At 47.7% G+C, this 27,222-nt stretch overlaps 1 protein-coding gene and 1 long non-coding RNA gene across 6 annotated transcripts in view; one reads left to right on the forward strand and one right to left on the reverse strand.

Moving 5' to 3' along the window:
- Positions 1-27,222, reverse strand: part of LOC139552562 (spectrin beta chain, non-erythrocytic 1-like) — a 110,926-nt gene that overhangs the window by 59,781 nt on the left and 23,923 nt on the right. For 3 of the 5 annotated variants that reach the window (XM_071364398.1, XM_071364397.1, XM_071364400.1), the window contains exon 2: positions 12,068-12,255. In XM_071364398.1, the coding sequence (XP_071220499.1) occupies positions 12,068-12,224 (157 nt within the window). In that variant the 5' untranslated portion in view covers positions 12,225-12,255. Of the gene's footprint in view, positions 1-5,369; positions 6,172-12,067; positions 12,256-27,222 lie in introns of those variants that run through there. The other 2 variants (XM_071364399.1, XM_071364401.1) reach the window with 2 other exon arrangements.
- Positions 4,873-6,104, forward strand: LOC139552564 (uncharacterized). Its single transcript, XR_011670448.1, has 2 exons — positions 4,873-5,209; positions 5,310-6,104. It is a non-coding gene; the product is annotated as an uncharacterized lncRNA (long non-coding RNA).

Below are 27,222 nucleotides of genomic sequence, written 5' to 3' on the forward strand. Positions count from 1 at the left end.
AGAGAAGTGGCTGCTAGTGGGGAGAGAAGTGGCTGCTAGTGGGGAGAGAAGTGGCTGCTAGTGGGGAGAGAAGGGGCTGCTAGTGGGGAGAGAAGGGGCTGCTAGTGGGGAGAGAAGTGGCTGCTAGTGGGGAGAGAAGGGGCTGCTAGTGGGGAGAGAAGGGGCTGCTAGTGGGGAGAGAAGTGGCTGCTAGTGGGGAGAGAAGGGGCTGCTAGTGGGGAGAGAAGGGGCTGCTAGTGGGGAGAGAAGTGGCTGCTAGTGGGGAGAGAAGTGGCTGCTAGTGGGAAGAGAAGTGGCTGCTAGTGGGAAGAGAAGTGGCTGCTAGTGGGGAGAGAAGTGGCTGCTAGTGGGGAGAGAAGGGGCTGCTAGTGGGGAGAGAAGGGGCTGCTAGTGGGGAGAGAAGGGGCTGCTAGTGGGGAGAGAAGGGGCTGCTAGTGGGGAGAGAAGGGGCTGCTAGTGGGGAGAGAAGTGGCTGCTAGTGGGGAGAGAAGTGGCTGCTAGTGGGGAGAGAAGTGGCTGCTAGTGGGGAGAGAAGTGGCTGCTAGTGGGGAGAGAAGGGCTGCTAGTGGGGAGAGAAGGGGCTGCTAGTGGGGAGAGAAGTGGCTGCTAGTGGGGAGAGAAGTGGCTGCTAGTGGGGAGAGAAGTGGCTGCTAGTGGGGAGAGAAGTGGCTGCTAGTGGGAAGAGAAGTGGCTGCTAGTGGGGAGAGAAGGGGCTGCTAGTGGGGAGAGAAGGGGCTGCTAGTGGGGAGAGAAGGGGCTGCTAGTGGGGAGAGAAGGGGCTGCTAGTGGGGAGAGAAGTGGCTGCTAGTGGGGAGAGAAGTGGCTGCTAGTGGGGAGAGAAGGGGCTGCTAGTGGGGAGAGAAGGGGCTGCTAGTGGGGAGAGAAGGGGCTGCTAGTGGGGAGAGAAGTGGCTGCTAGTGGGGAGAGAAGGGGCTGCTAGTGGGGAGAGAAGGGGCTGCTAGTGGGGAGATAAGTGGCTGCTAGTGGGGAGAGAAGTGGCTGCTAGTGGGGAGAGAAGGGCTGCTAGTGGGGAGAGAAGGGGCTGCTAGTGGGGAGAGAAGGGGCTGCTAGTGGGGAGAGAAGGGGCTGCTAGTGGGGAGAGAAGTGGCTGCTAGTGGGTAGAGAAGTGGCTGCTAGTGGGGAGAGAAGGGGCTGCTAGTGGGGAGAGAAGTGGCTGCTAGTGGGGAGAGAAGGAGCTGCTAGTGGAGAGAGAAGGGGCTGCAAGTGGGGAGAGAAGGGGCTGCTAGTGGGGAGAGAAGGGGCTGCTAGTGGAGAGAGAAGGGGCTGCAAGTGGGTAGAGAAGTGGCTGCTAGTGGGGAGAGAAGGGGCTGCTAGTGGGGAGAGAAGTGGCTGCTAGTGGGTAGAGAAGTGGCTGCTAGTGGGGAGAGAAGGGGCTGCTAGTGGGGAGAGAAGTGGCTGCTAGTGGGGAGAGAAGGAGCTGCTAGTGGAGAGAGAAGGGGCTGCAAATGGGGAGAGAAGGGGCAGAGGGCGGCCAAGGCCAGTCCCGTAGGATGAAGGCAGAGCAGAGGCATCCCTCAGTCATAATAACATCTGGACACAAAATGGGCATCAACCAACAGGCAGGGAGCAGCTAAATGCACTCAAGCCCCCCAAAATGTCATTATTCTTCTACTTTCTCAAGTAGGAAACAATAAATAAAAATACAACTGTGTCAACAAAAGTGTTCTTGTCGATAAGGTATCGTGTGTGTGTAGAGTATATCCTAACCTTGGAAATGTGACTCTGAGCTGGAGGCCTCTAGCTGGAGCTGCCTTCACTAGGAGGTTTAGTCATCTAGAGTTACTATAGAGTCTATGGATAGCCTGCTACTACATCTGTAATGTGACCCTAGTATGGGACATGGATCTCCTTAAGTGCCTATTCACTTCTTAAATAAAGTAAAGGAACAAAATGCTGAGAAAATGGAGCCTAAGCGTGCCAATGGCCTGAGGAAGGAAGACCGGACCAAGTCTCATAATCTCTTAACATTTACGTAGACTCCACAGGGCTTAAATGCTCCAAATGGGCACAATCGCGATTAGGTGACAAGAACTTAATCTGTATCTACATAAGTAGCCTACACTACTACAGTGCATCAGGTTGCCTGAGACCAAAGTTAGCCACAATGATGGCCTCTCTCTGCTCGAACAACTCCAATTACGCTAACACAGCCAATCTGGTCTGAAGAGGATTCAAAAAGCCCCTGTGCTGTAACCCTTGGTTTGACAGCTCTTTTCACTTAGTCAAATATCTCTAATATCTTAACCATTACATTCTACCCTACAGGAACTAGCATTCTACTGTTATCACAGAGATCACACTCCAACCTCACCCTTATGTAAGATGTGACAGAGCAAGATCATTCTTTTCAAATCAATTCCAAAAGGTGCGTAATGACTTTTGGAATGACCCTTAACCCCAGTCGAAGAAACTGACATTCTCTGACCTCATCTGGTCAACAGCAGGATTTAGTCAATGGTTTTATGGTCCTATGTGTGTTTCAATCAGGTAGACCAGCTCCACCCTATAGTTGTACGTGTTGAAGGTACGATCGGCAGACGAACGCAAGATCCACATTTGGTGTGATGTGTGCGAGCCTTTAGTGACATTGGACTAAAACATTGTTCCCTGGACTAAAACATTCCTGAAAACGTTGGTACCAAATTGGCCATAATATATCTTTTGACAAGCTCCCGAACACAACAGCTGTGTCTTGCTCTCTAAAAATGAGTGTATCTATTCCTGTCCTTTCCTTCTGTTTGAATAGAGCCACACTACTAACGGCTACTGAGCTGTCCCTCCTGAAGCCCACGTCAGTGTTTACTCAGACAGCGGTGGATGCAGAGGTGACTGGCACCAGGGATAGTGACCCTTTAAATCATGACACACTACCTAACCAAATTCACCATGCCTATCACCTTGGCACTCAATATCTTTAACGCTTTATTAAACCAACATTGGGTCGGTTAAAGTGATGATTGTATCACTTACTGTAGCAGGTGTGTTGTCTGTGTTGAGGCACTAGGTCACCAGACTGGTATCAGATGGTTTTGTTTACCATATTAAACAAGAAGTGTTTCCCATGTAAAACAACCAGGGCTCCTAGCTCATCTTATTATGATGAACACACAGCTGATATGATCTGTACTGTGGTGCTGGGGGCAGCATTCTCCCAAGAAACAACAAACACTCATCAACAGTACTTTCAACCGTTACACATTCACCCAGTGTTGGTGGTTAATTCTTTACCATGCTGAGTATGTTTTGCCAATGGGAACAATGTATTTCACATTCATTGACATGTCATTGATCTCAAGAAAGTCATTGGGGGTAGAGGGCTGCATTCCCGCGGGGTGCCCGAGGGACCAGCGGGTCACAACAGAGATTATTGCAGCGTGGTCTGCATTTGTCATGCTGCGGGAGCGAGCGGGTGGTCAGACAGACAACTTTGGGATTAAAATACTTGTTGGTCCCACAGAGGATTTGGAAACGGTCATCGTTCTGCTTTGCTTACCATGCATTACATAGCCATTTTAACTCCACCTAAGCCATCGTGTAGCCCCTGTCTGTAACTACAGCTACGCTTGGGTACATCAGCTCCTATCAGGAGATGGAATGGGTGTGTCACACACACACACACACACACACACACACACACACACACACACACACACACACACACACACACACACACACACACACACACACACACACACACACACACACACACACACACAAATGTTGACTTTCTTTTGAATACATGGGAAGTGACAGATTGGATCTCAAGTGAGGGGTTTCATGCTGACTGGTAAAGGGGAGGGGGATCTCACACAGACAGACACACAGGACTGAACTGTGGTGAGGAGGGGGATCTCACACAGACAGACACACAGGACTGAACTGTGGTGAGGAGGGGGATCTCACACAGACACACACACAGGACTGAACTGTGGTGAGAGGAGGGGGAGTCAAGGAGGTTATACAACTTTGGGAATTTAAAGGAGTAAATCAATCCCAAACTCTATTTTAGGGCTCAGAAACACCAATAGAGTTTGCTGGCCGAGAGTACTTAGCACCTTGAACGTAATTTGCGAACAGATTTTCCATGTAGAATCGTGTGAAAAATGTCAGACGTCTAAATCCAATCAAATGTTATTTGTCACATGCTTGGTAAACAACAGGTGTAGACTAACAGTGATTTACGGGTGCTTTTCCAACAACGTAGAGTTAAAGATAAATATAAAATAAAAATACAAAATAGTGACGAGGAATAAATAATGAATAACAATAACGACTAAATCGGGTGGTCCCTAAAACACAGTGCGCTGAGCGATCGGCAGAAGAACGCTAGGTCCACATTCGGTGCCATGTGTTTGAGCCTTTAGTGACACTGGACTGATTGCCCAATCCAGGAGGTGAAATATCATTAGAGCACACAAAGAATGTCAAACATAGGGTGTGTGTTGACTTGCCCCACAAGTCAACTCTTTGAACACGCTCCATTCCAGACGACATTTCTTAAATCTTTACGACAACGAGGAGGCAGAGAAAACTGGCACAATGTTGTGATCATTAGTGATTGCTTCATTGATTGACTGCATAACACTCTAAACCTGCCTAATGGCCCATGACTAGGGAGTAGTGCAGCTCATAGCAACCAGGCACACACACCAGGCACACACAACACACACCTACACTACACTGTTCCTTACTGCTAGTCTGCTATAGCACCTCAAACCTATTATGGCCATCTTGAAAAAGGGGATTACCATATTTGCATAAGGGGATAAGCCCTAAATGAATCACCAAGTGCATGGGTAAATCTACCCCTTTGCCACAAAATATGGCAAAACCTTAGCCTCCAAGGCTAGATGTTAGTCAGCTATTGACTTGTATTCGTCTGACGGTGTGCCTGCGTTACTATAGTCACGGTGATGGCGTAGGCCACAGACATAGGCCAGGGCTGTAATTGGATATGGAATGCCAGGTGGCCTGGTGATCAGGTGGAGCTGATCTGTCGCCAGCAAGTCAGTGTCTCTAACTGACCTGAAGACGCTAGACCTGGGACAGGAACCTGGAACTACCCTCTGAAACACAGCCCACAAAAACAGGGACACTCTCCGTGAGCGGGCCAGTGGTTACCACGCACACCAGGAATAAAGGAGACACATTGGGGACACATTTCTTCACTCTCCATCTCTCTGAACTGGTGAATATTGGATGGACTTTCTGCACTCTAGCCCAATATAATATATAATACATCAGGAGCCAAAAAGCTCTTAACATCTTTCTTTCATTTCTTATTCAAGCAGGTTTAGGAGATTCCAGAATAGGTGTTAATCCAGCCTGGTATAGCAGTTGGCTCTTACCTTGCAGCTGTTTAAACCTCCCCTCCAGGATGTTGGAGTACTGCACCTGGTTAACAAACGCTGCCGGGGAGAGACAGGGCTCCTTTGCTCTCTGGTGGTCCAGCTCCATGTTGGAGCTCTCCCTTTCTCAGCCTAAATCACCTCCTCGGGTATGGAGCTCTGCAGCGTGCCTGCACCAGTAGGCTCTCCAGCATAGCACAAGGCCAGCAGGGCTGTCCCCAGGAAAGGAGCTAGCTATCTACTCGTAGATTCCACTCAATAATCTATAGGTTTCAGTTGAAAAAAATTCTGTAAAATCCCAAACCAGCTTTTTATGGACAGTTTTTCCTCCTAAAATCCCAGTCCTTCTTCTCTACCAGAGTGTAAAGGCAGAGCACGCCATCCTATCTTCCACTTTCAAAAAATGATTCCTCCTTTGTTTTCTTCCCCCTCTCACTTCTTCACTGAAAAAGCAGTAACATGTGCAAGGGTGGAAAAGTTGTATTTACTAAGAACAAAATGTTCTCTTCTCTTCACCTCTTGTTCTGAAGTCTTTGCCACACTCCTCTCAGCAAAGTAGAAACCTTTAGGGCAGCACAGGTTCTCTTCACATTCACACTAACACACACTGGCTCTGCGGTTCCTCCTAACTTTGGGTTCCTCCTAACTTTGAGCGCGCATTCAGCCTCACACACACCTTGTTTTCAGCACAGCAGGAGAACCGGCTGCTGTCGGAAGGCTGTGTAAACAGAGCCTGCTGCTCTCTGAAAGCTGGGGCATTAGCATAAGGTGTGTTTTAGGGAGGAGCCTGAGGGAAGAGCAGGCAGAGGGCTGGATCAGTGGAGGAGGGGTGACAGGAGGAGTGGAGAGGTGGATTAAACCATTCTGCAACGTACAATAGGGTGAGGCAGAAGGTATATCATTCCAATCCTTTTAAATGCCAAGTAGGTAGTGTAGGAGGTGTGGTCAGCCAGTGAGGTGAATCACAGTAGCCATACTTGTGTTGTTCTCTCATTCTCTCTGTTTTACATCTGATCTCTCTAGTCCTCTTTCTGCTCTACTGCATAGGACTAAAATAAGGTGTTAAGACAGGAAGGAAGTAGTTGAGAAACTGTCAGCAGCAGCAACAATCTCTTTCCTGCCCGAGCAGGGGAGAGAGAGAGAATGTATGCGTTTGTATACGTATGTGTGTGGTTTCTCTGAGTAATCACAGTCCACTGAGACCCACCTAATCAAAACCTCTCAGCATTGATTTCCAACATGTCTTTTTACACAAACAATGATTTAATGCTACTAAAATAAAAATGTCAACACATTCCTCAGAAATAATAGTCTAGATAACAGGTGTGTGCATTGCTCTCATTTTGCTGCAGCAGCAGAATGTCCTCTAGTGATCTGGATATGGCACACCAGAGCCGTGTTGTTCAGTAGAAACAAACAGGACAAAATTAAATTAGCTTTCTTACAGCAAAGGTTTGTGTAAACCTGTTTCGCAGAGGTCAGACCCAGTGTCTGTGCTAATCATACAGGAGCCCCTAGGGTATAGGCTACAGCCTGCCCTGCCCTATCCAGGGGGCACTGGTCTTCAGAGCCGTTGTTTTATAGGCTGTGTTTGGCCTGCTTTGTGTTAAGTCTGTTAAGACGGTAGAGTACAGGGGACATGTGGACTGCAGAAGATCTAGGGGCCAGGGGCTTCAGAGTGACCAGGACTTTATAGAAGGAAGTGGCCTAATGAGTCCCAGAGACAAGACGCAGGGCTCTCACTGGGGGGTGAGGGGTTCTGTCACAGTCGCCAGGGGTATGAGAAGAGCACAGAGCTCAGTGACGGACGCATCGCAGCCCAGACCATATATCAAACATCCCTGTTAACATGCAGGCCTGTAATGAGGAGGGCAGGTCTCTCTGTGTGTGTGTGTGTGTGTGTGTGTGTGTGTGTGTGTGTGTGTGTGTGTGTGTGTGTGTGTGTGTGTGTGTGTGTGTGTGTGTGTGTGTGTGTGTGTGTGTGTGTGTGTGTGTGTGCGTGCTCATGCCTTGAGATGAAGAGGCTTCCTCCCTCTATAAACAGCTTGTCTGCTTGCTGTGAAGATGGCTGGATAAACAACCAGAGAAACAAAAAATTTCTGCAACTTTTGAAAACAAAGGGGGAAAAAAGTATTCAAGCAACCATTTGGCAGGAGCTCCTGTATGAAGCACACTGCAATTACAGATAATGATCTGGCCTACGGATATGAGTGAGACAGTGGAGCAGAGAACAGGAAGGGAGAGAAGTGACCCATCTGACAGGGGAACAGAGGAGAGGAGGGATCCACCCCCAGGCGCGAAGATATTGGAGGAGGATCTACATAGTGTCTCTCACATAGGCCTCTACTGTACACTGTGATGCTGTTAGGGGCTCGACTCGGTTAGTCTTCTGCACATTCCTCTCAGCCCAAGAACACAGAACAGACTGAACACTTAGGGATTCCAGTCAGTGAGGAGATGTGGAGAGAAAGAGAGAGATAAAGATGTCTGTTACAGCCACCACAGGAGCGAAACAACCAGACTCTGCAGGTCAATAAGAGGCATCATGGTCGAGTTGAGGCTGTCAGTGTTCAGTCTCCACACTGAGGGCCATTACCTGCACTTTCATACCCTCCACGTTTTCCTCTCCTCGTCCCTCCGATGGCTCTCTCTGCCCGAGTCTCTCAGTCTGTCATGTTTTACCTTGGCTCTTACCTGCCATGTTACTTCCAGGCATTTCACACTCCACATCTTCCCCATGGTCAAGATACACCAGTCAGGTATGTGAAGACATCCCGGGACGTCAGATATTATTAGGCCACGAACACAGTTGGATGAATCACACCAACACACACAAACAGAAGCCGGAAGCATTTAAATGAACACCTGAGGGAAGGAGGCACTACTAGGTCATGACAGCAAAAAAGGCAGGTAACCAGGGAGCTGCTGACCATGTCACAGTTCTAATAGCTCGTAGAGTAATGAACCTTAGAGGCTACACATAATATATAGGGCTCTGTCCTCAGACTACAGAAGTCTAGATAGGACATTTAGAGCTAGCTGTGCATAGAGGAGTCCACAAATTGAGAGCCAAATCCATGCAAATGAGCCTGGGCCCAGGAGATGATATCAGCTCCTTCACTGTGTAGGGGGAGCAGAGGATGAAAAGAGAGATGAGACAGATGGACTGATCATAGATCCTGTGACCGATGGACTGATCACAGATCCTGTGACCGATGGACTGATCATAGATCCTGTGACCGATGGACTGATCATAGATCCTGTGACCGATGGACTGATCACAGATCCTGTGAGCGATGGACTGATCATAGATCCTGTGACCGATGGACTGATCACAGATCCTGTGACCGATGGACTGATCACAGATCCTGTGACCGATGGACTGATCACAGATCCTGTGACCGATTGACTGATCATAGATCCTGTGACCGATGGACTGATCACAGATCCTGTGACCGATGGACTGATCATAGATCCTGTGACCGATGGACTGATCACAGATCCTGTGACCGATGGACTGATCACAGATCCTGTGACCGATGGACTGATCATAGATCCTGTGACCGATGGACTGATCACAGATCCTGTGACCGATTGACTGATCATAGATCATGTGACCGATGGACTGATCACAGATCCTGTGACCGATGGACTGATCATAGATCCTGTGACCGATGGACTGATCACAGATCCTGTGACCGATGGACTGATCACAGATCCTGTGACCGATGGACTGATCACAGATCCTGTGACCGATGGACTGATCATTGATCCTGTGACCGATGGACTGATCACAGATCCTGTGACCGATGGACTGATCACAGATCTTGTGGGCTAAGGCTGTTTCTCCTAGGACTGTCCCCAACAACAACATTCAATCGATTCATCTCAATGTATTTTTCATATATTAGGCACACCCTATGTGTTTTAATAAAATCAACTATATGTACTGAAATTGTCTGATGCTTTAAGCACGCCGTTTGATTAAATAAGTCTATTTTCGTGGAACAGTTTCATTTATAATAATCTTTACCTCAAAATCATTGTCTGTGCTTATCATTCTATTTAAATTTAAATTATACAAATCTAAAAGTAACTTTTATTGCCATTGACAATTATGTAAAAATAGCCTACAGTAGCCAAAAAATAAAAACATTGCAGCCTGCAGGTAGAAAATATCCTGATAAAAATAAATATCCTATAAATCACATTGGCTATGCATGGCCAGTCTACAACGAAATTGAAACATTGTATCAACTATCAACTGGGTCGGCCTGAAACGCACACTAGCTAACTTGCAACATTGCATAAAATATCTGTGCCAGTGAGCTCAGGACAGACACAGCTGTAGGCTATTTGTGCAAGGGATAAGAAGTAATCAGGTATTTTATGAAGTCTCCACTGGATCAGAGCATTACATTTTTCCCTTTCATGCCGAGTGGTTATAGAAAGGGAGAGAGTTGGAAATATTTTTCTAATACTTTGAGGAACTATTGTTATTCTCAATTGATTCTAAAAACAGACTTTGTTTACTTGCTGTTTGTGGTGAAGAAAAAATTACTTTGATATGCTCCACAGCTAATTAGTGGTGGTGAGTTAAGACAATCAGAAATACTAATCAGACATCCTCAAATAGGCACATTTATAGGCCTACATTTGCATTCAGGCTAGTCCTACTTCTATATGAGTAATCAGGTGCGCGTCCTTACTCAACATTGACAGGAGCATTTCAAACAAGACGATGAATAAATTGACAAAACTCAAATGGAATTACATTTTTAAAAGCTTGTTTCTCACAAGTGTAGCATAGGTTGTGAGTTCTGCAAACAACGTGTCCACTCCGACAATGAGAACGGTAAACAACTGTAATAATATATTGAATGCATTAACAGAAATTATCGTAACCAAACAAACATTGTTGATTAGAAATTATGAGAACTAATGGTAAATGTAGGCTACTACTGGTGATATATGTAAAAGCGAATTGATAGACAGCAAACAATGCACATAATGAACTTATGAAACAATGAATATGCACGAAATAGCAGGAGAGAGTGCATTCTGAAGAGCGACGTGCCTTATGCAGCTTAGCCACACTCCACTTTTTCTTGGACCGTGGCACCCCCGCGGCCTCCTCAATGGATTAGTCCACTGAGACAGGTGCAAATCAGGCAGGTGTCTTGTGTGCCACGAAAAATAATAATCTATTTGCCACTGCTTGACTAAAAAAATCTTGGTCAACCAACAACCTATCGACCAGTCGACTAAATGGGGCCAGCCCTAGTTTCCACTATATGGATTTAGTGGCGGCTGCTAAATATATATATATATACACTAAAACCGTTTTACCACCATCCCCTATATATGTATATATATATACATATATAGGGGATTTTTTTTTGGGGGGGGGGGGGGTGGTAAAACGGTTTTAGTGTAAACTTAAACAACTAAAACCAGATATAAAGTACGTATGTAAAAAAGATAATGGAGCTATATATTTTTTAAATAAGATCATCTTGGAGATGTAACAAGCACCAAAATACAAACTAGACAGCCAGGGGGAATGTAAAATTAAAATCCACCAAATTAGCTTTGAAACTGCAATTTTTCTCTCAGACCCATGACAAAATGTGTAGAATTGCAGGGAACTAGTTTTAAAACTACAACATTTTCTCCACCCCATGGCAAAATGTGTAAAATTGCATGAAAATTGCTTTAAAACAGCAAGAGGCCTCTAAAACCGCGCCATTTTCCACACCCACCCAAGCTAACCTTGCAACCGCACCATTGGCCACACCCTCCCCACCCTGCCAACTTTGCACCGCTGCCCAAAAAAATCCTAGGGGAAACACTGAAAAAGTGTAGAAGAAATGCAGGGTGCTGTGGGGGAGGGGGAGCTACTGTAGCTGTTGCAAAGTGTCAAAGAATGTGCACATCAAGCCCCTACTTGTAAAAAGGAGACGTGTCAGCAGCATTCCCAGGGAGTAAAGAGCACACACACACACACACACACTTATGGAGTCTTATGGAAAATACTGTATGAATACACAAACACACACAGCTCCTCTAACCACACACCCACACACCTCCACTACTCGGGTCATACTAGTTTGTTAGTCAGTTCAGTGTGATCTATTGCAGAGGTGTGTGAAGTCATGTCGGAGAAGATGACAAACAACCAACACACTATTACAGCTCTGTTCTCCTTTCCATAACTGATCCATAAGGCATTTGGTTAGTGGTTAAACATCTACATACATTAACATACACATGACATTATGATGGTGACAGGGTCTGAACGGGTCTGTTACCACAGAGAGAGTGGTTGCTTTTCAATGTGTGATGGTGAGGCTAACCTTTTAACAGTATACTAGTATCAGTGTACTATCATGTACTCACAGTCTGGAGTTGTGGTGTCAGTTGTTTTTCCTCCAGTGTGGTGTGTCTGTGAAGGGTGGGGTGTGTTTGAGACTGTGACTACCACAGAGAGATCAGTATTTTGCAAAACAGAGGTGCCTGATGCTGCTGCCTCTGGTTGCCTGTTGCTCCCTCTGCTGGGCTCTCCACACTACTGCAACCTGCATGGCTGGATGTTCCAGCACAGGAGGGTGTACTAGGAACACACATCTGGTCCTATACCCTGACACACATCACATGTATGCACAATACACATGCGCTAACACATTGGGTTGTCCCACCTGCCAGAGCTTTGATGCGTGAGCGCTCAAAGAGGCGTGCCGAGCTGTTCTCATTGTCCCAGTTGGTCTCTGCGGCCAGGTCCCAGCGGTTGTTGATGTCATTGTACTGCTGCTGGATCTCCAGGCTGTCGAAATCGGTGGGAGAGATGGTGCTCATGGTGACCGGGGCTGGGGGGAAACCATCCAACCTGCAGGGGAACAGAGAGAGATGGTTATCATGGTGACCGAGGCTGGAGAAAACCATCCAACCTGCAGGGGAACAGAGAGAGATGGTTATCATGGTGACCGGGGCTGGAGAAAACCATCCAACCTGCAGGGGAACAGAGAGAGATGGTTATCATGGTGACCGGGGCTGGGGAAAACCATCCAACCTGCAGGGGAACAGAGAGAGATGGTTATCATGGTGACCGGGGCTGGAGAAAACCATCCAACCTGCAGGGGAACAGAGAGAGATGGTTATCATGGTGACCGGGGCTGGGGGAAAACCATCCAACCTGCAGGGGAACAGAGAGAGATGGTTATCATGGTGACCGGGGCTGGAGAAAACCATCCAACCTGCAGGGGAACAGAGAGAGATGGTTATCATGGTGACCGGGGCTGGGGGGAAACCATCCAACCTGCAGAGGAACAGAGAGAGATGGTTATCATGGTGACCGGGGCTGGGGGAAAACCATCCAACCTGCAGGGGAACAGAGAGAGATGGTTATCATGGTGACCGGGGCTGGGGGAAAACCATCCAACCTGCAGGGGAACAGAGAGAGATGGTTATCATGGTGACCGGGGCTGGGGGAAAACCATCCAACCTGCAGGGGAACAGAGAGAGATGGTTATCATGGTGACCGGGGCTGGGGGAAAACCATCCAACCTGCAGGGGAACAGAGAGAGATGGTTATCATGGTGACCGGGGCTGGGGGAAAACCATCCAACCTGCAGGGGAACAGAGAGAGATGGTAATCATGGTGACCATGGTGGGGGGAAAACCATCCAACCTGCAGGGGAACAGAGAGAGATGGTAATCATGGTGACCATGGTGGGGGGAAACCATCCAATGTCCCGTGCTGTTTTTGAATGGGATTCAAGAGTATATCATCAAATTCATGAAAACGTGGTCAGTTAAGATACACTACCATTCAAAACGTTTGGGGTCACTTAGAAATGTCCTTGTTTTTGAAAGAAAAGCACACTTTTTGTCCATTAAAATAACATCAAATTGATCAGAAATACAGTGTAGACATTGTTAATGTTGTAAATGACTATTGTAGCTGGAAACGGCAGATTTTTTATGGAATATCTACATAGGCGTACAGAGGCCCATTATCAGCAACCATCATTCCTGTGTTCCAATGGCACGTTGTGTTAGCTAATCCAAGTTTATCATTTTAAAAGGCTAATTAATCATTTAAAAAATATTTTGCAATTATGTTAGCACAGCTGAAAACTGTTGTTCTGATTAAAGAAGCAATTAAACTGGCCTTCTTTAGACACGTTGAGTATCTGGAGCATCAGCATTTGTCGGTTCGATAACAGGCTCAAACTAGCCAGAAACAATGAACTTTCTTCTGAAACTCGTCAGTCTATTCTTGATTTGAGAAATGAAGGCTATTCAATGCGAGAAATTGCCAAGAAACTGAAGATCTCATACAACGCTGTGTACTACTCCCTTCACAGAACAGTGCAAACTGGCTCTAACCAGAATAGAAAGAGGAGTGGGAGGACCCGGTGCACAACTGAGCAAGAGGACAAGTACATTAGAGTGTCTAGTTTGAGAAACAGATGCCTCACAAGTCCTCAACTGGCAGCTTCATTAAATAGTACCCGCAAACACCAGTCTCAACGTCAACAGTGAAGAGGCGACTCCGGGATGCTGGCCTTCTAGGCAGAGTTGCAAAGAAAAAGCCATATCTCAGACTGGCCAATAAAAAGAAAACATTAAGATGGGCAAAAGAACACAGACACTGGACAGAGGAACTCTGCCTAGACAGCCCTTAGCCGTGGTATTAGCCATATACCACACCCCCTCGGGCCTTATTGCTTAAATATGTATTCAATGACTGCATTTTCATGAATTTGATGATATACTCTTGAATCCCATTCAAAAACCGCATCAGACATGATCTAGGCAGTAGGCAGGACTTTCATAGCGTCTAGAGGGATTTGAAATCTAGACATCAACTCCTGCTGTTTAATACATGGAGATGGGTGTGGGTCTGGGGAGGGGTGTTGGTGTGGGGAAGGGTGTTGGCAGGGGTGTTGGTGTGGGGAGGGGTGTGGGTGTTGGTGTTGGCAGGGGTGTTGGTGTGGGGTGGGGTGTTGGGTGGGGTGTGGGTGTTGGTGTGGGGTGTTGGGTGGGGTGTGGGTGTTGGTGTGGGGAGGGGTGTTGGTGTGGGGAGGGGTGTTGGTGTGGGGAGGGGTGTTGGTGTGGGGTGGGGTGTTGGGTGGGGTGTTGGGTGTTGGTGTGGGGAGTTGGTGTGGGGTGGGGAGGGGTGCACTAGACTAACTCCTCCATGTCGTCCTGGCCAGAGACAGATCCCAGGAGAAAAGACTGAACTTCGATCAGGAGAGACTGCTGATGAATATTTCAGAGCAGAGCCGCAGAGCAACCGCCCAGAGAGAAAAATCAGGTAACAGCCAGGAGAGGAGAGAGACACACCATGGCCATGCACTGCTCCTGTCCAGAACCTCTTCCCATCGACTCCCCTGTGGTCTGACTGAGCTGTGGCATGGTCAGAGTTAAGGCCCTACCACCATGGGGAAGGTGTGGGGGGGGGGTGGGGGGGGGGGGGGGGGGGCATTGGGGGGGGGGGGGGGCATTCTCTGCCCTCTGTGACTACAGGAGAGGACAGGACAGGATTTCTCCCTGGTTACAGTGCCCCCCCCCCCCTGGCTCTAACCAGAATAGAAAGAGGAGTGGGAGGCCCCGGTGCACAACTGAGCAAGAGGACAAGTACATTAGAGTGTCTAGTTTGAGAAACAGATGCCTCACAAGTCCTCAACTGGCAGCTTCATTAAATAGTACCCGCAAACACCAGTCTCAACGTCAACAGTGAAGAGGCGACTCCGGGATGCTGGCCTTCTAGGCAGAGTTGCAAAGAAAAAGCCATATCTCAGACTGGCCAATAAAAAGAAAACATTAAGATGGGCAAAAGAACACAGACACTGGACAGAGGAACTCTGCCTAGACAGCCCTTAGCCGTGGTATTAGCCATATACCACACCCCCTCGGGCCTTATTGCTTAAATATGTATTCAATGACTGCATTTTCATGAATTTGATGATATACTCTTGAATCCCATTCAAAAACCGCATCAGACATGATCTAGGCAGTAGGCAGGACTTTCATAGCGTCTAGAGGGATTTGAAATCTAGACATCAACTCCTGCTGTTTAATACATGGAGATGGGTGTGGGTCTGGGGAGGGGTGTTGGTGTGGGGAAGGGTGTTGGCAGGGGTGTTGGTGTGGGGAGGGGTGTGGGTGTTGGTGTTGGCAGGGGTGTTGGTGTGGGGTGGGGTGTTGGGTGGGGTGTGGGTGTTGGTGTGGGGTGTGGGTGTTGGTGTGGGGAGGGGTGTTGGTGTGGGGAGGGGTGTTGGTGTGGGGGAGGGGTGTTGGTGTGGGGAGGGGTGTTGGTGTGGGGTGGGGTGTTGGGTGGGGTGTTGGGTGTTGGTGTGGGGAGTTGGTGTGGGGTGGGGAGGGGTGCACTAGACTAACTCCTCCATGTCGTCCTGGCCAGAGACAGATCCCAGGAGAAAAGACTGAACTTCGATCAGGAGAGACTGCTGATGAATATTTCAGAGCAGAGCCGCAGAGCAACCGCCCAGAGAGAAAAATCAGGTAACAGCCAGGAGAGGAGAGAGACACACCATGGCCATGCACTGCTCCTGTCCAGAACCTCTTCCCATCGACTCCCCTGTGGTCTGACTGAGCTGTGGCATGGTCAGAGTTAAGGCCCTACCACCATGGGGAAGGTGTGGGGGGGGGGGGGGGGGCATTCTCTGCCCTCTGTGACTACAGGAGAGGACAGGACAGGATTTCTCCCTGGTTACAGTGCCCCCCCCCCCCTGGCTCTAACCAGAATAGAAAGAGGAGTGGGAGGCCCCGGTGCACAACTGAGCAAGAGGACAAGTACATTAGAGTGTCTAGTTTGAGAAACAGATGCCTCACAAGTCCTCAACTGGCAGCTTCATTAAATAGTACCCGCAAACACCAGTCTCAACGTCAACAGTGAAGAGGCGACTCCGGGATGCTGGCCTTCTAGGCAGAGTTGCAAAGAAAAAGCCATATCTCAGACTGGCCAATAAAAAGAAAACATTAAGATGGGCAAAAGAACACAGACACTGGACAGAGGAACTCTGCCTAGACAGCCCTTAGCCGTGGTATTAGCCATATACCACACCCCCTCGGGCCTTATTGCTTAAATATGTATTCAATGACTGCATTTTCATGAATTTGATGATATACTCTTGAATCCCATTCAAAAACCGCATCAGACATGATCTAGGCAGTAGGCAGGACTTTCATAGCGTCTAGAGGGATTTGAAATCTAGACATCAACTCCTGCTGTTTAATACATGGAGATGGGTGTGGGTCTGGGGAGGGGTGTTGGTGTGGGGAAGGGTGTTGGCAGGGGTGTTGGTGTGGGGAGGGGTGTGGGTGTTGGTGTTGGCAGGGGTGTTGGTGTGGGGTGGGGTGTTGGGTGGGGTGTGGGTGTTGGTGTGGGGTGTGGGTGTTGGTGTGGGGAGGGGTGTTGGTGTGGGGAGGGGTGTTGGTGTGGGGAGGGGTGTTGGTGTGGGGAGGGGTGTTGGTGTGGGGTGGGGTGTTGGGTGGGGTGTTGGGTGTTGGTGTGGGGAGTTGGTGTGGGGTGGGGAGGGGTGCACTAGACTAACTCCTCCATGTCGTCCTGGCCAGAGACAGATCCCAGGAGAAAAGACTGAACTTCGATCAGGAGAGACTGCTGATGAATATTTCAGAGCAGAGCCGCAGAGCAACCGCCCAGAGAGAAAAATCAGGTAACAGCCAGGAGAGGAGAGAGACACACCATGGCCATGCACTGCTCCTGTCCAGAACCTCTTCCCATCGACTCCCCTGTGGTCTGACTGAGCTGTGGCATGGTCAGAGTTAAGGCCCTACCACCATGGGGAAGGTGTGGGGGGGGGGGGGGCATTCTCTGCCCTCTGTGACTACAGGAGAGGACAGGACAGGATTTCTCCCTGGTTACAGTGCCCCCCCCCCCCTGGCTCTAACCAGAATAGAAAGAGGAGTGGGAGGCCCCGGTGCACAACTGAGCAAGAGGACAAGTACATTAGAGTGTCTAGTTTGAGAAACAGATGCCTCACAAGTCCTCAACTGGCAGCTTCATTAAATAGTACCCGCAAACACCAGTCTCAACGTCAACAGTGAAGAGGCGACTCCGGGATGCTGGCCTTCTAGGCAGAGTTGCAAAGAAAAAGCCATATCTCAGACTGGCCAATAAAAAGAAAACATTAAGATGGGCAAAAGAACACAGACACTGGACAGAGGAACTCTGCCTAGACAGCCCTTAGCCGTGGTATTAGCCATATACCACACCCCCTCGGGCCTTATTGCTTAAATATGTATTCAATGACTGCATTTTCATGAATTTGATGATATACTCTTGAATCCCATTCAAAAACCGCATCAGACATGATCTAGGCAGTAGGCAGGACTTTCATAGCGTCTAGAGGGATTTGAAATCTAGACATCAACTCCTGCTGTTTAATACATGGAGATGGGTGTGGGTCTGGGGAGGGGTGTTGGTGTGGGGAAGGGTGTTGGCAGGGGTGTTGGTGTGGGGAGGGGTGTGGGTGTTGGTGTTGGCAGGGGTGTTGGTGTGGGGTGGGGTGTTGGGTGGGGTGTGGGTGTTGGTGTGGGGTGTTGGGTGGGGTGTGGGTGTTGGTGTGGGGAGGGGTGTTGGTGTGGGGAGGGGTGTTGGTGTGGGGAGGGGTGTTGGTGTGGGGAGGGGTGTTGGTGTGGGGTGGGGTGTTGGGTGGGGTGTTGGGTGTTGGTGTGGGGAGTTGGTGTGGGGTGGGGAGGGGTGCACTAGACTAACTCCTCCATGTCGTCCTGGCCAGAGACAGATCCCAGGAGAAAAGACTGAACTTCGATCAGGAGAGACTGCTGATGAATATTTCAGAGCAGAGCCGCAGAGCAACCGCCCAGAGAGAAAAATCAGGTAACAGCCAGGAGAGGAGAGAGACACACCATGGCCATGCACTGCTCCTGTCCAGAACCTCTTCCCATCGACTCCCCTGTGGTCTGACTGAGCTGTGGCATGGTCAGAGTTAAGGCCCTACCACCATGGGGAAGGTGTGGGGGGGGGGGGGGCATTCTCTGCCCTCTGTGACTACAGGAGAGGACAGGACAGGATTTCTCCCTGGTTACAGTGCCCCCCCCCCCCCGGCTCTAACCAGAATAGAAAGAGGAGTGGGAGGCCCCGGTGCACAACTGAGCAAGAGGACAAGTACATTAGAGTGTCTAGTTTGAGAAACAGATGCCTCACAAGTCCTCAACTGGCAGCTTCATTAAATAGTACCCGCAAACACCAGTCTCAACGTCAACAGTGAAGAGGCGACTCCGGGATGCTGGCCTTCTAGGCAGAGTTGCAAAGAAAAAGCCATATCTCAGACTGGCCAATAAAAAGAAAACATTAAGATGGGCAAAAGAACACAGACACTGGACAGAGGAACTCTGCCTAGACAGCCCTTAGCCGTGGTATTAGCCATATACCACACCCCCTCGGGCCTTATTGCTTAAATATGTATTCAATGACTGCATTTTCATGAATTTGATGATATACTCTTGAATCCCATTCAAAAACCGCATCAGACATGATCTAGGCAGTAGGCAGGACTTTCATAGCGTCTAGAGGGATTTGAAATCTAGACATCAACTCCTGCTGTTTAATACATGGAGATGGGTGTGGGTCTGGGGAGGGGTGTTGGTGTGGGGAAGGGTGTTGGCAGGGGTGTTGGTGTGGGGAGGGGTGTGGGTGTTGGTGTTGGCAGGGGTGTTGGTGTGGGGTGGGGTGTTGGGTGGGGTGTGGGTGTTGGTGTGGGGTGTTGGGTGGGGTGTGGGTGTTGGTGTGGGGAGGGGTGTTGGTGTGGGGAGGGGTGTTGGTGTGGGGAGGGGTGTTGGTGTGGGGAGGGGTGTTGGTGTGGGGTGGGGTGTTGGGTGGGGTGTTGGGTGTTGGTGTGGGGAGTTGGTGTGGGGTGGGGAGGGGTGCACTAGACTAACTCCTCCATGTCGTCCTGGCCAGAGACAGATCCCAGGAGAAAAGACTGAACTTCGATCAGGAGAGACTGCTGATGAATATTTCAGAGCAGAGCCGCAGAGCAACCGCCCAGAGAGAAAAATCAGGTAACAGCCAGGAGAGGAGAGAGACACACCATGGCCATGCACTGCTCCTGTCCAGAACCTCTTCCCATCGACTCCCCTGTGGTCTGACTGAGCTGTGGCATGGTCAGAGTTAAGGCCCTACCACCATGGGGAAGGTGTGGGGGGGGGGGGGGGCATTCTCTGCCCTCTGTGACTACAGGAGAGGACAGGACAGGATTTCTCCCTGGTTGCAGTGCCCCCCCCCCCCCCCCCCCCACACCTTTTACCACGAAATGTTTTGTTTTGTCGTGGTAAAAGTGTAGATGCCAATCACCATATAAGTTCAAAGATGAAAAAGCCTGGAAGGAGGACAGATGACTAGAAATGATTCGGTTGGCCGTTTTATGTGTGGAATAATTGTCGGAGTAGAAGACCTTGTGCATTTCAGGTAAAAGAACAACTCAATGTTTATATCCCAGGACAAATTAGCTAGCAACAGCACGCTAGATTAATAGGACAAATTAGCTAGCAAGTGCAAGCTAACTAGCTAAATTGCCATTCATGTTTAATGCTTTTTGACCTGTCCCCAAATTAATGTCATTGGTTCAGAGTTTGTTTTGATATTTTAACCTGCGTGTCGTGATCGCGTTTGGTGTAGTGGGACAAAATAAATGTATGCACGATAGCTCACGATGGCGCACGCACGCAGCCGGTTTGGGTTCCGTGTTAGTCTCTCAGTGGGATCCAGGGGTGGGGGTGGAGTGATAGGGCTGCTGGGGGTCTTTAGGGTGGAGCGACGGTGAGGCTGCTCCCCCTGTCCTCCTGCTGCAGGCTCTGCTCTCTCTTCCTGCCCTGCGGGAGGCTGTCTTAATCCAGAAGATTGGGCCAGAGTATGCTGCCTCCCTCCCTCCACCAGGATAGACAGCTCCATCAGTCACTGGCCTGCTACTCCATGTTCTGCTATAGGACACCACTCGTCCCCTGAGCTAGTGGCAGCACTACATCTACTAGGAAACAGGGAAAAGGTGACCTGCCAGGGGACAGTTTACCTTCTACCAGAGCTATTTTAAAATACTGGTAAATATTCATGGAGGTAAGTACGCACAGACACTGACTCACCCCCTAATTCAGACATAAAAATTAGGACTAGCTAAATCCGTACTCCAACAATGAGTCCCCTTTAATACACAGACGCCGAGATGCACAGGTGGATCTGTGTCTGAGCAACCGTGAGGGGGAAAAACAGAGGAACTTCAGGCTCATATACTCGGCAGATACAGCAGAATGTGATGCCTTGCAGACAGTGAGCATCCACCGTCTCACATTGAGAATTCACAGTCTCTCTTCTCCTGGGTCTGTCTTCCCTCAGCTCAATTCCCTCTAATATAAGCAGGAAGCATAATGGTGAGAAATGTGGACATTATTCCAATGAAAGAACATTTGTCCTTCCCAGTCCCTCCTCTAAATGAACTGACAACAGATAAAGGCCACGTGTGATGGGGAGAACGGAGAGAGTTCATGAGGGGACACCGTGGAGGATGACGGGAGGATGGGGTGTTAAAACTAGTCTGTAGGGGGTGAGAGGTGTGGAAGGAGTCTGTGACAGGGAGAGCCAGGAAAGCTTCAGACAAAACTCCTAGTGAGGTGGCGAAGGAAGAAGTTATGTCCTAGAGCAGACTGTAGATCGGCAGGTGTTATGTCTGATGTAATGTCAGTCATTGCATACAGGGCCTAAAAATGTACAGATTTTGGCATTGCCGGGTAAGATGTTTATTTCACCAGCCACGGGTGGTGTGGTCAGGACTCCACATTGCAAGCATTTCAATCGCATTTGTGAATAAAAATGGGCAAGTATGATCACATTTATAGTAAAATAAATGCCGCAGTAGCTGTTTTCAAAGTATTTCCACTGTTTTGTTTTATAGCTGGTAAATTAAATCGCACAAAGTCAAAGAACTACAACTCCTATATAGAGGTTGACCGATTAATCGGAATGGCCGATTAATTAGGGACGATTTTAAGTTGTCATAACAATCGGAAATCGGTATTTTTGGACACTGATTTGGCCGGTTTTTAAATATTTTTTAACACCTTTATTTAATCTTTATTTAACTAGGCAAGTCAGTTGAGAACACATTCTTATTTTCAATGACGGCCTAGGAACGGTGGGTTAACTGCCTCGTTCAGGGGCAGAACGACAGATTTTTACCTTGTCAGCTCGGGGGATTCAATCTTGCAACCTTACAGTTAACTAGTCCAACGCTCTAACCACCTGATTACATTGCACTCCACGAGGGGCCTGCCTGTTACACGAATGCAGTAGAAGCTAAGGTAAGTTGCTAGCTAGCATTAAACTTATCTTATAAAAAACAACCAATCAATCATAATCACTAGTTAACTACACATGGTTGAGGATATTACTAGTTTATCTAGCGTGTCCTGCGTTGCATATAATCGTTGCTCCAATGTGTACCTAACCATAAACATCAATGCCTTTCTTAAAATCAATACACAGAAGCATATATTTTTTAAACTGCATATTTAGCTAAAAAGAATCCAGGTTAGCAGGCAATATTAACCAGGTGAAATTGTGTCACTTCTCTTGCGTTCATTGCACGCAGAGTCAGTGTATATGCAACAGTTTGGGCCACCTAATTTGCCAGAATTTTACATAATTATGACATAACATTGAAGGTTGTGCAATGTAACAGGAATATTTAGACTTATGGATGCCACCCGTTACATAAAATACGGAACGGTTCCGTATTTCACTGAAAGAATAAACGTCTTGTTTTCGAGATTATAGTTTCCGGATTCGACCATATTAATGACCTAAGGCTCGTATTTCTGTGTTATTATGTTATAACTAAGTCTATGATTTGATAGAGCAGTCTGACTGAGCGGTGGTAGGCAGCAGCAGGCTCGTAAGCACTTTCCTGCGTTTTGCCAGAAGCTCTTCGCTGTGTTTCAAGCCTATCAACTCCCGAGATTAGGCTGGTGTAACCGATGTGAAATGGCTAGCTAGTTAGCGGGGTGCGCTTCGAGGGTGGCTGTTGTCGTTGTGTTCCTGGTTCGAGCCTAGGTAGGAGCGAGGAGAGGGATGGAAGCTATACTGTTACACTGGTGTAACAGTATAACTTTAGACCGTCCCCTCACCCCGACCCGGGCGCGAACCAGGGACCCTCTGCACACATCAACAACGGTCGCCCACGAAGCATCGCTCCACAAAGGCCGCGGCCCTTGCAGAGCAAGGGGAACCACTACTTCTAGGTTTCAGAGCAAGTGACGTAACCGACTGAAAGGCTGCTAGCGCGCACCACCGCTAACTAGCTAGCCATTTCACATCCGTTACACTCACCCCCCTTTCGACCTCCTCCTTTTCCGCAGCAACCAGTGATCCGGCTCAACAGCATCAATATAACAGTATATCTTTAGACCGTCCCCTCGCCCCGACACGGGCACGAACCAGGGACCTTCTGCACACATCAACAACGGTCGCCCACGAAGCATCGTTACCCATCGCTCCACAAAGGCCGCGGCCCTTGCAGAGCAAGGGGAACCACTACTTCTAGGTTTCAGAGCAAGTGATGTAACCGACTGAAAGGCTGCTAGCGCACACCACCGCTAACTAGCTAGCCATTTCACATCCATTACACTGGCAATACTAAAGTGCCTATAAGAACATCCAATGGTCAATGGTTAATGAAATACAAATGTTATAGAGAGAAATAGTCCTATAATTCCTATAATAACTACAACCTAAAACTTCTTACCTGAGAATATTGAAGACTCACGTTAAAAGGAACCACCAGCTTTCATATGTTCTCATGTTCTGAGCAAGGAACTTAAACATTAGCTTTCTTACAAGGCACATATTGCACTTTTACTTTCTTCTGCAACACTTTGTTTTTGCATTATTTAAACCAAATTGAACATGTTTCATTATTTATTTGAGGCTAAATTGATTTTATTGATGTATTATATTAAGTTAAAATAAGTGTTCATTCAGTATTGTTGTAATTGTCATTATTACTAGCTAGAAGCCTGTGTTTCAGACATAAGGAAGTGGATGGCTGAAAACTTTCTACTTTTAAACTCGGACAAAACAGAGATGCTTGTTCTAGGTCCCAAGAAACAAAGAGATCTTCTGTTAAATCTGACAATTAATCTTGATGGTTGTAAAGTCGTCTCAAATAAAACTGTGAAGGACCTCGGCGTTACTCTGGACCCTGATCTCCCTTTTGACGAACATATCAAGACTGTTTCAAGGACAGCTTTTTTCCATCTACGTAACATTGCAAAAATCAGAAATTTTCTGTCCAAAAATGATGCAGAAAAATTAATCCATGCATTTGTTACTTCTAGGTTAGACTACTGCAATGCTCTACTTTCCGGCTACCCGGATAAAGCACTAAATAAACTTCAGTTAGTGCTAAATACGGCTGCTAGAATCCTGACTAGAACCAAGAAATTTGATCATATTACTCCAGTGCTAGCTTCCCTACACTGGCTTCCTGTTAAGGCAAGGGCTGATTTCAAGGTTTTACTGTTAACCTATAAAGCGTTACATGGGCTTGCTCCTACCTATCTTTCCGAGTTGGTCCTGCCGTACATACCTACACGTACGCTACGGTCACAAGACGCAGGCCTCCTAATTGTCCCTAGAATTTCTAAGCAAACAGCTGGAGGCAGGGCTTTCTCCTATAGATCTCCATTTTTATGGAATGGTCTGCCTACCCATGTGAGAGACGCAGACTCGGTCTCAACCTTTAAGTCTTTACTGAAGACTTATCTCTTCAGTAGGTCATATGATTGAGTGTAGTCTGGCCCAGGAGTGTGAAGGTGAACGGAAAGGCTCTGGAGCAACGAACCGCCCTTGCTGTCTCTGCCTGGCCGGTTCCCCTCTCTCCACTGGGATTCTCTGCCTCTAACCCTATTACAGGGGCTGAGTCACTGACTTACTGGTGCTCTTTCATGCCGTCCCTAGGAGGGGTGCGTCACTTGAGTGGGTTGAGTTACTGACGTGATCTTCCTGTCTGGGTTGGCGCCCCCCCCCTTGGTTTGTGCTGTGGTGGAGATCTTTGTGGGCTATACTCGGCCTTGTCTCAGGATTGTAAGTTGGTGGTTGAAGATATCCCTCTAGTGGTGCGGGGGCTGTGCTTTGGCAAAGTGGGTGGGGTTATATCCTTCCTGTTTGACCCTGTCTGGGGGTATCATCGGATGGGGCCACAGTGTCTCCTGACCCCTCCTGTCTCAGCCTCCAGTATTTATGCTGCAGTAGTTTATGTGTCGGGGGGCTAGGGTCAGTTGGTTATATCTGGAGTACTTCTCCTGTCTTATCCAGTGTCCTGTGTGAATTTAAGTATGCTCTCTCTAATTCTGGCCTTGCTGCTGTTCCAGTTTCAACTGTTCTGCCTGCGGTTATGGAACCCTGACCTGTCCACCGGACGTGCTACCTGTCCCAGACCTGCTGTTTTCAACTCTTAATGATCGGCTATGAAAAGCCAACTGACATTTATTCCTGATTATTATTTGACCATGCTGGTCATTTATGAACATTTTGAACATCTTGGCCATATTCTGTTATAATCTCCACCCGGCACAGCCAGAAGAGGACTGGCCACCCCTCATAGCCTGGTTCCTCTCTAGGTTTCTTCCTAGGTTTTGTCCTTTCTAGGGAGTTTTTCCCAACCACCGTGCTTCTACACCTGCATTGTTTGCTGTTTGGGGTTTTAGGCTGGGTTTCTGTACAGCACTTCGAGATATTAGCTGATGTACGAAGGGCTATATAAAATAAACTTGATTTGATTTGATTACAAATACATTTTTAAAAATCGGCAGATTAATCGGCATCGGCTTTTTTTGGTCCTCCAATAATTGGTATCGGCGTTGAAAAATCATAATCGGTCGACCTCTACTCCTATATAGCCTATTCCACCTCACACTGTAACACAGCCTGCCTCGGGGCTGTGCACATGTGAAGAGCTGAGTGAAAAATATATTTTCAGAAGCGCTGCACACAGGCATAAAAGTTGGTCTAATTTACTTGAAACTTGATACTTTGTCCTTGTGTTTCTTGGCTATTTACATTGTTTTGTTCACAAGCTAGGTTGTTTTTCCATGTTTGAGTTTCAACTGCTAAAGAGAAGACTACGCTTCTACTAGTCAGACTCAATCTCACAGGCACAAACAGGACTCAAGTAGCGCTACCACAGGTAGCCTTAAAGGGACAGGTGAACATTTTTGTCTCATTTGTGATATTTTGGTTAAAAGACTCAGGTAATTAAACAATATATCACATTACTTGTTACTAGTAATACATGTATTGTTTTAGAAACATAAAGCATGCTCATCTGTTTTTTGTCGTTGTAATGTTTGCGTGAAAAAAATATTTGGGGCTGGTAAAAAATTTGAGTGGCTAGTAGATTTTCTTACATCTACCTGCCACAGTGGCTGGTGGACCAAAAGGTCAATTTGATGCCCTGACTGCATACCTTAGAGAGCTATTTATAATTTAACAAAAATGTCAAGATCAACTAGCCCATGTCAGCTCACATTTTAGCTAGGTTTTTAAGCCCTTGGATTTTGTTGTAATGTTTGACTCACTCAAATATCACATCAATACACATTAGAAATGACAAAATGTGTAGAATTGCAGGAAATACGCTTTAAACCTGCAACATTTTCTCTCCACCAACAACAGGGGTGTGAACAGTTTGTGTCATGAACAGTGCATGTGACTGGGGGGGGGGGGGGGCAGGATGTTCCCCAATGCTGGAAAGGGGGCCTGAGTGACAAAGTGTGGGAACCCCTGTTCTAGAGGGCCAGACAATACAATCCATCCAGTAATGGATTCATTTGATAGGACTGTAGCTAGCTACCTGGTGATGCCATATAATAGGGTTGTCACGATACCAGTATCGTGATACTCTGAAGTATCGTGACAAGGAAACAATTACAAAACATGCAGAGAAAAACGTTGAGAAAAACGTTCTAATGTTGCAAACACACAGCCTTCTGCTGTCTTCCAGAGTTACATTTGCCCCCCCTCACACAAAATATAATTCACACAATATTTTACATACAGCAGGTTTTTAAAGGACCATAGAGTTCATTCTGCTTCGTGTTTATTTTTTCTCCTGGAAAATAGAGTTTTGTGGTGTCACAATACTGATATCATGACAACTCACAGGACCATCTATTCTACTGCCGATGTGCCTCACTTCAATGGCCTTATGCTGAAATCACATTTCTAAATCAAATGGGAAAATCAATGTGTCAGCCTAGCAGTGGATAGAACACACATCATGCTGCAACACATAATGTAACAAGCGTGGACGCTGCACCGCTCCTTACACATGTAAACATCCAAACAAAGAAAGAAGCAGGGTAAATCCCATTAGGGTCAGATTAGGAAGTGGCTCAGAATAGAAACCCAGCAGAGTCATTATCCTCAAAGAAAGACAGGAGGAACAGTCAGCAATGCTTCCATTCCCTCCCTCCCTCCAGTCCACTCTGCCCCAGAACCCCCCTACAGACACCCATGATGGACCCTCTTGGGCTGACTGACTTACCAGGACACTACAGTCCACTCTGTCCCAGCAACCAGCCGACCCCATAACCCCCCTACAGACAGGCACCCATAATGGACCTTCTGGGGCTGACTGACTGACTAGGACACTGCTAGAGCCTGAAGGCTGGAGCCTGGGGGAGCTTTGGGTCCTCTGAGGCAGTGTGAACAGACAGATGGCTCATGGCTCAACACCAGGCCCGAGACAAAATTATTTCCTGAGACCCCAATTAATTGTAGCAGTCAATGACAAAA

Source organism: Salvelinus alpinus, chromosome 24 (genome assembly GCF_045679555.1).
Source record: "Salvelinus alpinus chromosome 24, SLU_Salpinus.1, whole genome shotgun sequence".
NCBI classification, from domain to species: domain Eukaryota; kingdom Metazoa; phylum Chordata; class Actinopteri; order Salmoniformes; family Salmonidae; genus Salvelinus; species Salvelinus alpinus.